Raw genomic sequence first — 11,105 nt, forward strand, 5'->3', positions numbered from 1 at the left:
ACAGACCACAGCAAACAGACCTGACACTCTCAAGTGAGGGAGACTCACCGCTCTCGCTCCGCAGTCGCACTCCTCTCCCACTTCCACAAATCCATTACCACATTCTGTTGCCTCGAACAGCTAACAGAGGGAGACAGGAGAGTGTAAAAGGTGGAGCACACAGTGTGATTCATGACAGCTGGGGGGCGGGGGCAGAGGTGTGATTGTCTAACCTTGGTAGGCCTGTTAAACAGACACGAGCCTCCACCTTTCTGAAGGAAGTCCTTGTAGTCTGAGATGCTGCATTTGGAGAATCTCCGTGGGTGTTGGACCCTGAAGAGAGAGAATACCAGGTGATAATTAACTGTAAGTGCCGACAGCGGATGGAAACATGGTTCAAAATTGTGTCGGATACCGTGTGTGAAGATCTGCTTTCTAATGAGTGTTTTTTTAGCAACCATAGGCAACACATTCGGACTTCTGCACGCACACACTGCTTACTATATTAAGCTATTTATTACTGACTGCCTAAAACTGTAGTGAAGAAGTTTTAAAAACTTTTTATACCACACAGAATTTTTTTTTTTTTTTTACAATCTTACTGTCAAAAGTATGAAACCATGATTAAAAACCAGTGGGGACTAAATGGACTCGAACTATCTATCATCATATCACATTTTTTTTCATTACTTTCCAGCAATAAATAACAATAATTACAAATATTATAATGATTTGGACAAGAAGTTTTTCCTAAAAAACTTTCCCGTTATGAATGAAGAGCTTCCTGCTGTAGCTAACTACAGGGACAAGTGTTTGCTAACGGTCTTTGTGAACGTCACAAAAGGAGGATTGATGTACAATCCAATGTCAAAACATTCCCACTTTTACTCAACCCTTTCACGAATAGTGGTCACTATGGTGGACAGCTATTTCAAAGCCATTTCTTGTATATGCATGGGTTTTGGTGGTATAGTTGCATTTAAGTCACTACAGTGGTGCGTCATGCCATACACTGCCACCCACTGGCCAGGTGTTATCAGTGCAACACAAATCTCTCAAAATCAAGATGGCCGACAGAATGCAAAAAAATGTTGTGGCCCTCAAGAATATCATGCCAATCCTTCTATAATAAGAGACTCTGACAGGTAAATAGAATCTGTAAAAATCAAATAACATCTAAGGAGTACTACAGTTGTTAAATTTTCCAAATATTGATTATATGCTGTGAGGAAATTGCAATTAATCATCTGTCCACTAAACTGGGCATCATGCATCGCTGGCTACATCTCAACTGCAATTAATAGTATTACTACAGCTTTGTTGTTCTTCAAAATACTTAATCTGCAGTGTCTGTAAATCAATATTTTTGTTATAAGAAGGTAATGTACAGTTATTGTTACAGAAACAATAAACAATTTGTTATTTTTGCAGAAAATGTTCATTGGAAAAATGATATAGTTCAACAGGAGGAGGAAGGAGCAAAGGTCAATGCTTTAAAATTTATTCTTGTAATGTCACAATAGATATAATCAATTTTTTAATTGGTTTATATATTTTTTTAGTTTAAAACTGCTGTCCACCTAAGTGGACATGTGAATACCTCCTTGAAAAATGCATGTTTAAAAAAACAAACTTCGTATTTTCTTCATGCCTAAAGAGGAATAAAAACACATTTTGACTGAGGGTCGTAATAATTCATGCATGGAAGTATATAACGTCTCCTGAGAGCCCGGATCAGATACAAGAACATCTTAGAATTAATATTAATGCCTGTGACAGGAGAGAGAACATATTCAGGACCTTTGTAAATTAAGTCTTTTTTATACATTCTATGAGAACCAGGTTCAATGCTTTCAAAGACTCTTTAAACTCTTTTCAGATACTCTGTGAGAATACTGTCAGAATACTATGAGAATAAGGTCAAAGCACGAATCAGTCTACATTAAAATTGTGTCAAATTAACATCTTGGTTCATTTATTTTACAAAACGGCTTAGTGGTGTAGTTGATTAAAGCCTTCTGACACCTTTTATACTTGGCATTAACATGCAGTCTGTATTGATCAGATGTAAATGGGCTCACTGAGTAATATATTATTTCACTGATTGAATGTCTGAATAAAAAATGACTAACACTGCAAAACAAAAGGGTCGTCACTGGACAGAGATTTTGAATTATCATTAAGGTCAAAACAGAACACTTATCTCTCAGCTCTGCATTCATTCCCACACTCCCAGGGCGGTAATTACATTACTGGGTGACCACAAACAAGCATCTGTAATTGTCCCATTATCCTTCTCATCTGTGTGTGCGTGTGTGTCTTAGAAATATATTGGACATTACCCAGTGTCCTCCATTATGCAGCCAGTCCATGAGTCAACACAACCACATTCCTCTGCAAACAGGAAAGAGAGAACAGAATAAAACAGACAGTGAGGGAGATGAAATGGAAATAGATAAGCCTCTTTCACACATGCAGTCTATCCCTGACATGTTCAGGAACATTTCCTGAATTTGGTTATGTGTAAAAGGAAGCAGGGGTCAATATTCAGGGAAATCTATATTGCCAATTTCCCATTTAAAGACCTAGTAACATTTCAGGGATGATGCTACTTAGGCTGTGTTGTGAATAAAAGTAGTAACACTGCAGGGTTTAGCCTGTAAAGGGTTACGTCCCTCTGATGAAGGACGCTTTACTGTGGAGTAAACGAACAAATCACAAGACTCCGCTGATCACGTATTGAAATCTGCGATTTGTTTACAGTGTAGCCTGAACACCGATGCTACTTGCAAACTCGTTAAATATTTAATACAATACAAGAACACTGGCTCTGGACAAAATCAGCTCCTCGCTGAACATGTTCCTAAAAATAATAAGAGACGTATTCCCCTGCGTACACCCAGCCTTGTCCTACTGTCTTGCTTTTCAGTTGAGTTTCATGATGTTAGCATCCATAGATATCTGTCAGACTGAAAATCACTAAAACCTAAAAGGTTATCTCAGTATTATACCACGGAACTATGTGTGAAAGAGGCTGCAGACACACTTACAAGGTTTTCAAGACAAATATTAAATGTGAACATGATATTTCTACTTTATCATCTGAAAGAGAATTAGCATTAATTGGTACATTTACGCCGACGTCCAAATCTTCCACCTGAATCATTTTATTTTCCACTGACATAGTCACAATCTTCTATCAAGCTTGTCCAGTTTTGGGGCCATCAAAACAATCTGTGAAATGGCTGAGCTTCAAACATGGCAGCTGTTGGACTCTGATTTTGCCTCATTAAGCACTGTGATCTCAGAACTAATGACACAAATCATCCTTCTCGAGCCTGATCACTTTTTTTTCCAAGACAATCAGTTCATCTCTCCATCTGTCACTTCTGGACTTCACAGACGAGAGCTGACGAAAGACAGTCTGGTCCAGTCAAAAGACATCTTTTTGCTTTAAAGGCGCCATCTGCTGCATTAAACGATAAAGACATTTAAGTGTCTAAACATCAAATCTGAGACAACCCCACTTTTTCATATGTAGATTACTGAAAAAATGTACTGTCTTAGATGCAGAACATCAGAGTTCTTATAGGACACAACAACAAATACATGTTATCAAGCTTACAGGTATCGAGCCAACAGTACCAAACATTAAAGGCTTTTTTTTTTTTTAGTAAATGTGTATTTAAGACATTTTAAGAATTTTAAGGACCCACAGCCACCCTGAAAAAGTATCTCTAGCTAAACTGAAAGCCATTCGTGTTCGCTGAGCACGAATGGCAAATTCGCGGTTTGGTGTTTTGCCTCAATTGAGCATAGTGTTAATTCAGGCAGGACACAATTTTTACTGCAAGCTGCTTTGTAACCCGCCTCCACCCCAGCTCCTCATTTTCATGCTGTGTCTGACTTTTCAGTGTCATTTCTGTTTGTCATTGATGCTGCTCTGTTCTGTCCCCGGGGGGTCTTTGCTGCTGCTCTCCCTACCTTACGCTTTCTGTGTAGGCACATGGAAGGGCAGGAAGGTTTGCTCTCCCTGCCTGAGGTCTTACTCATTTGCATATGGAAGGGCAGAGAGGTGTGCTCTCTCTGACTTAGGCTTTCCACGTAGGCGCGTGGAAGGGCAGAGAGGTGTGCTCTCTCTCTCTGCCTTAGGCTTTCCATCTAGGTGTGTGGAAGAGACGTTCTGCGTAGGCCTGAGGAAAGGCAGAGAGGCCCCACAACAGAGCCATATCGCCAAATATAATACTGCAAATGGAAATAAAGTTTTCTTAGATGAAAGTGTTCCTGACTGAGCTATATTTTTGACTGCCCTAATAGACTGCCCTCCTTAAGTATACTTATACTAGCTGAGAGGAAGCAACGTGTGTTTCATGTATACTTCTCCTGGATGCTGGGTCCCACTGGATGCCCAGGTTCTGAGCCAGGCTCTGGGACAGAGACCCTGCCATGGACCAGGTGGTGCCGTACTGTGGACACAGCAGAGAGCGGGGATTATTTACTTGCAGTCAGTCTCAGTGACACAGAGTGACGAGCAGTGTTGGACAACAAATCTGACCTCATTGACCCCGACTCCTCGGCTGACGGAACACATGCCTCCAAAGTATGCTGCGCTGCTTCTGCGGTAGTGGAAGGTCACATTTCTACAAGAATGATGGATGATAAAGAGGCAGACACGATGAACAACAGATGAAAGATAAAAACATCACACAGGGTAAGACAAGTCAAAAAGTGAGCTAATACTTTCTGTAAAAATCCACTCCTGAAGACAGAGTGCTGTTTTTCTTACGTAGACATACTGAGAAAATATTATCAGAACAAGGTCAAAGTATGAATCTGGCGGCATAAAAGTGATGTCAAACTGAGATCTTGGTTGGTTATTTTATGCAGCAGCTGTCTGTATTGCTTCCAGCCCATGCATGTTAAGTCTCAGAAGTGGTTGCAAATTCAGGTTCATATTTGTATCAACTCCAGGCCTTGATAATACGTTACAGAGTACAAGAAACATACAACTAAATAATAAAATAGTAGGAAAGACTGGGGTCAGTTGGCTATAGTGTTTGGTTTGGCACAGTGTTTTTCTGCTTTCTTGACCTGCACTTATCTACTTTATTAAAACATTTGAAAGTCACTAACTTTTTTTTTATTTTTCTAGTATCAAAAATACAAAAAGTGGTCAGTAGACTAAACCTGCTATGAAATTGTGTTAGATAGAGATTTTCTAAAAGTGTTACTTCTGGTTAATAGACCAAAGAATCAGCTACATTTTCATATGAGATTTGAAAGACTGTGATGAATGATTGTAGCTGGCTGGCATAATTTCATCACAAAGTTGGTTCAAATGTGAACAGGGTTGGTTGGCACACTGAGTTGTTCTAACTATAGCTGTATTATGAGAAATCGTAACTATTTAAAAAGATTAAAAACAATGTTTATACTGTTAATTATTAATATTTCAAATGGCAAATGGCAAAATCAAATACACCTTCCTTCTAAAGAACTCCTTATAAATGCTGTTTGCTTTTAAAAATGGGCAGATATTTATTAAATGTTAATGCTTTCTGGTTCTCGTTTGAATTAAATGTTCAAACTGTTTCTATTGGTTGCTTAATTTTTTTGTAACTATATTGTATTTTAACATTGTGATAACCAACCCTGTGATGGGGCTGTGTAGCACAAATCACCTATTTTTAGAAAACATTTGTGTACATTAAAACATGTTTATTTATCAATCCCTCCAAGATTTCGCCTTATTGTAATCACAACAATTTATGCAAATCCAGCCAGTCCCTGTGAATTACCGCAACTTTAATGCTAATTTGACTATTGACACGTAAAATCTCTTTTCATTGTAGAGCTGAATGCAGTGCGGATATTTGCTCAGCTCCTACTTCTCTCTCTCTGTATGATGACACTGTGGGACCGGACCTCTGTGCCTGGGACAAAGTCGTGCACACACACAGTGACAGGGCTAACTGTTAGCATCACATGGCTAACAAGCAGTTATTAACAGGTTTAACAACAGAATCGAGCTGTTTCTGTGTTGGTGTGAGATTAATAGCTCTGTGTCTAATCTTAAAATATGACGAGCAGTGATGAGATCAAGTTGGGCTGTGTTAGCTCGTGCTAACCAGGCTGAAAAGCTGCCATGAAATCAGACATTTTAGGCCACAACAACCACGATAACAGCCTGCAAAATCCCGGAGGGACTGATTTATAGCCTTAACCTTTCATTTGCTGCCAGCCAGAATATTCATACCTACATCATGCCAGAGAAATATGTAAGAGAGTGAAAAGTGTGCCAACCAACCCTGGTCTCCCCTTCTTTGACAAGGACTCTACCATATTATGCATTATGCCTGCATTTTTATATTCAAACAAAATACACTTCCGTCGGGGAAAAATAAATACAATGAAAACCATCCAATAATGTGTTTACATACACAAATTTTAAAATGGCACATAAAATAAATCAAAGGAAATGCTGGAAATTTAAAACAATCTTCGCTGAGACTCCACAGAGAAAATTGCACAAAGGGTGATGGACAGATCTTGTTGAAATGAATAAACTTACGAGAAGAGGTGCACAGCGTCTGCGTGGTGCTTGATGCTCTGCTGCCGGTACTTGGAGAAATCCCGCAGCATCTCCAGTGGCCTGACGCTGACGGGGATCTGATCCTTGTCCGTCCAGATCTCCACAGCGACGAGCACCACACGTGTATGCAGCTGCTCTTTGAAGATCTGCCATTGAAGCGTGCGGTGAATGGGAGGAATAAAGAAAGGCAGAGAGAAAGGAGAGAGACAGCAGCAACAGCACGGGGAGAGGAGAAGAACACTGGGTGTGAATTTGAATCTGCACTGTCTGAGGAGGACAGATGATGAGGGGATGCAGCACACTGGGAAAAGGAGGAACAGGGGAGCGTTAATGCGCATCACAAGAACACAGAGTACGATACAATAAGACAACTACGGGGTTGACTCGGGTTGGACAGCTTTACTCCATCATGACACATGAGGACGTCTGCAGCTGTGCCACACTGAATAATATATCAGTGGGTGCACACTGTAAGGACATAATCGAAAGTTATGTTGTCAAAATACCAGGATATTTATTAAGAGCCTGCACACAGTGCTGGTACAGAAAAAGTCACTTAAGATTTACCAATATATTTGCATTAATATTAATCGTAATTACAACTTGTGCTGAAAATCTGATTGTAGCTTTTTTTTTCTTTAGCGTCAGTATTTTCTATACTATCAAATGTATAATTAAACGGATTGTATCATTTTAGGGATGTGGACAGTGGCGGAGAAATTACTAAATACATGACCTGAAATATACTTTGTAATGTCTTGCATTAGATTACTTAAACTAAGTGTAACCATAATTACTGCACACATTATATTTTGGGGTTATATTTATTACTTAAGTGACTGTGCCATGTATTTATGGGTACATTATTCATATTTAAGTGGTAATAGATTCAGCATCACTGGTAAATTATTATTTCATTGTCATTTGTATTTTCATGTGCGGTGTTTAAGTGGAGTCATTGTGTTCTCTTGGTTATGAGCTAATTGGTTCCTACCTGCCCTTGTTTTGTGGGGACAGGTATGAGTGATACACAAGAAAGAGAGTGTGGGCCTCGTATTTAACAGTGAAGAGAAGTTGTTGTACCCCTGAGTTAGTATTGTCTTGGATTACTTTTGGGATACATCAAACCCATATTGCTGAGTTCATTTGTCTGGGTCTTATATTTTCATGCCAGAAACAAAAGCCACTGCAAACACTTTTTTGAATCTGTTCATGGGACTTGTGTGCCCTCATTTCATCCTAACACTGTGTCCTAACAGCAAGTGAGCGACCCTCTCTGTCCACACTGAAGCCATTAAATATGCATTTCTGTTACATCATCTAAAAAAAACGATGTAGACGGAGACATACCTACTTAAAAGATGGGCAGGAACTTTATATCTCTCTACGTTTGTACTTTTTAAACAAAAACCACACATTTTATATTGTGATATTTACTGGACACACAATACAGCCAACAGCAAGTAGGTTGTTGTTATTGAGGGTCATTCACCAGAAACTTTCAGCTCCCTGGTGATCTCCCTCCAGCCAGCTGCTAACTTATTTAGGTTTCTGCAGTTAAATGAGGAGGTATCATAGATAATTCCTCACTTCAGCTTTATGAATCAGCTGTTCTTTCCCACTGCAGAGCTTTTAAAGCAAGCAACAGGGTGTCCAACAAAAGTTCAGCTCTGGGTCGCTCGCAGCCAGTTGGAACATTACAATAGAAAACAATACAATCAAACTGACACTCACTCACGTCACGTTCAGTTAGGACACGGTGTTAGAACACATAAAATTAATCACTTTAACTAATCTAACTAACTAACTTTAAAGACAGTAACTGTATTCAGAATACCACCAATTTAAACTGTCCCTCTGTTGGGGGATAACGTAGCACAAGTAATATGAGTAACTGTGTTCTATCACAGTTACTGATATTACTTGTGCTACGTTATCCCCCAACCTTGTTTACTAACTAGAGCTAAACCAAACAAACAAACTAAATTGAAACTTGTAGAATATGAGTGAAGTCTTCCTCAGACATTCACTCATATTCCACATGACACTCGGACTTCTCTCAATCAATATTAATTGAAATGCAGAGGACCATCTTTTTGGAACAACCTTCTTCCATCTCTACAATCATCATCGACATTATCGTCATTCAAAAAACATCTGAAAAGGACTAACACGTCATTGATCATTTGTAATTTGTTTGTGTTTTTTTTTGTAAATTGTACATCTTTAACAATTGTGTATTAGTTCTTAGTCTTAAACTCTTGTTCAGTTATGCCATCCTAACTTTTATCTTTGTCTTTTTTATGTATGATTGTTGTTAATTAACAGCCGAGGTATCCTCATAAGCCATTTTTGGCTTCTAACCTCTCCTGCACTGTGTTTTAACTTAACATTTCTTTTTCCTGTGTTTTCTATCCATACAGTATATGTGCAACTAAACTAAACTGAAATGTTTGGATTAAGTTAATGTGTGTTCTTAAAATTCTGTCAGTCTATCATATAGTTGAATATTTTAGTGGACAAGTGAAAAATGTGACCTGTTGGTGGCGCTAGATGAAAAGTCAGAGGATCCCAAAGTCATTAGGATGAGGATGAGTGTCTGTATAACATGTCATAGGTATCCATCCAATAATTGTTGAGATATATAAGTCTGGCTCAAAGTGGACCGACCACATTGTCATTTCTAGAGCCATGCAGCTGGAGCAGCTAATAAAAAACAGCTATTGTATGTATGTCAGCTCTGAAGTGGATCTATATGCACAGAATAACTTAAGAGTTTACTCACAGCGTCCACAAAGTTCACCACAGACTTGGCAAAATTCCTTGTGTGCTGCTTGGTCTTATGTCGTTTATACTGCAGGCACAAAGTAGAAAGAACAGATAAAAAAGCTGCAGTGATTTCTTGGTGCTCACTCATGTGCTGCATTCAGAGGCACTGCTCCCTCTTGTGGGAAAAAAGCAGAGTGGGTCTGAAATATGACTGAGTTACAAACATACCATACTGTGGTCACTGACAATCATAATCTCCAAATACTTCATCTCCTCAAACACACTGCGAGGCATCTGCAAAATAAAAACAAACGACTCTGACCATTGCAAAGTTATTAAATACAGTGTGTCACAGTTCAAGGGCGGGTGAACTTTTCTTGCATTACTTGAGCGGAGACGTGAGATCAGAGACTTACTGCTCGCTTTTTCCTGCGCCTCAGCCAGGACAAGTCATCGAGCTCTGAGAAGAGCTGCTCCTCCTCCTCAACTATGAACACACACATACAAGGAAACAGTGACACCTCAATACACATATTTACAACTGGGTTTGCCTCTTCCGTGAGGGCAAGCCCACGGGGTTGTGTTTTTTTCCCAGAAAATCCAAAATAGTTTCCCTGAATTCCCCATTAAGTGGTCTGTTTAATTTAATTACAATAAGCATGCTAGACAAGAGTAGAGACAATAAACTTTAGTGGGAGTAACACAACATCTCATGCTTTATGAGAATATGAAAATAAAGTTTGACAACATCAGTGTCTCACACTGTAAAAGTCATTCCAGTTAACTCCTCGGGTGTTTTCACTTTCGGATGAATCCAAACTACATATTATGAAATGTTAACCTGTAACAACAACTAAAACTATTTCTACAATTCCAGGAATCACTACGTGCAGCCATGAACACAAAAAAGGGCGAGGTAATGTCAGGGTCAAGAGAGGTGTGTCAGTGGTCAGAGGTGGAGGACTGATGGAGGAGGTTATGTAAGATGATGAATGACAGAGATGGAAACCCTTACCCTGTTCCTCTGAATCATTATTCCACTGAAGGGAGGCTGCTCGTCTTAGTTTGTGAGGCCTTGCAGCTGTATCCTGCAGAGGTAAACAAGAGTTAATAGATTCATGTTTGTCTGCTGCTGGATGTAAAGCTACAGTGAGAAGCAGGTTAGCTTAGCTTAACATAAAGACTGGAAACAGGGGAATCAGCTAGCCTGTCTGAAGTTAACAAAATCCACCTGTCAGCAGCTCTGAAGCTGAAGTTGTATCTTCTTTAGAAAATCCATATACAAATAAAAAAGTGTAAAAATGGCATGTGGTGACTTTACAGGAAGTTATGGGCCAGACTCTTTCTTGGCCAAGCACAGTGACTTCCCGCCAACCTCACTGTGAAGACAATAAGTCACTGCTCCCGGCTGAGAAATAGCCAGCACAGAGCAACCCTGTAAAATGGCAACTTGATGTTTTTACACTGTTTTTGACAGATTAAACAAACAAATTAATTTGTCAGTTTCCAAGCTTTAGAGGTGCTGNTCCCGTCAACCTCACAGTGAAGACAAGAAGTCACTGCTCCCGGCTGAGAAATAGCCAGCACAGAGCAACCCTGTAAAATGGCAAATTGATGTTTTTTGACAGATTAAACAAACAAATTAATTTGTCAGTTTCCAAGCTTTAGAGGTGCTGGTAGTCGGGTCCATGTCATTGGTTCGACAGCCCATTGGTTCGACATCCTATTAGTCCGACTGTCCGCGACAGCCCATTGGTTCGACATC

At 39.5% G+C, this 11,105-nt stretch overlaps 1 protein-coding gene across 3 annotated transcripts in view; it reads right to left on the minus strand.

Moving 5' to 3' along the window:
- The window catches only part of LOC126393073 (disintegrin and metalloproteinase domain-containing protein 23), a 36,612-nt gene that overhangs the window by 11,167 nt on the left and 14,340 nt on the right, over positions 1–11,105 (minus strand). For all 3 annotated transcript variants that reach the window (XM_050048928.1, XM_050048929.1, XM_050048927.1), the window contains exons 7-16: positions 10,356–10,428; positions 9,757–9,827; positions 9,569–9,634; positions 9,357–9,425; positions 6,551–6,717; positions 4,535–4,619; positions 4,358–4,445; positions 2,322–2,373; positions 213–312; positions 49–120 (exon numbers count right to left, since the gene is read on the minus strand). In XM_050048928.1, the coding sequence (XP_049904885.1) occupies positions 49–120; positions 213–312; positions 2,322–2,373; positions 4,358–4,445; positions 4,535–4,619; positions 6,551–6,717; positions 9,357–9,425; positions 9,569–9,634; positions 9,757–9,827; positions 10,356–10,428 (843 nt within the window). The remainder of the gene's footprint in view (positions 1–48; positions 121–212; positions 313–2,321; positions 2,374–4,357; positions 4,446–4,534; positions 4,620–6,550; positions 6,718–9,356; positions 9,426–9,568; positions 9,635–9,756; positions 9,828–10,355; positions 10,429–11,105) is intronic.

Source organism: Epinephelus moara, chromosome 7 (genome assembly GCF_006386435.1).
Source record: "Epinephelus moara isolate mb chromosome 7, YSFRI_EMoa_1.0, whole genome shotgun sequence".
In the NCBI taxonomy this organism is placed as follows: domain Eukaryota; kingdom Metazoa; phylum Chordata; class Actinopteri; order Perciformes; family Serranidae; genus Epinephelus; species Epinephelus moara.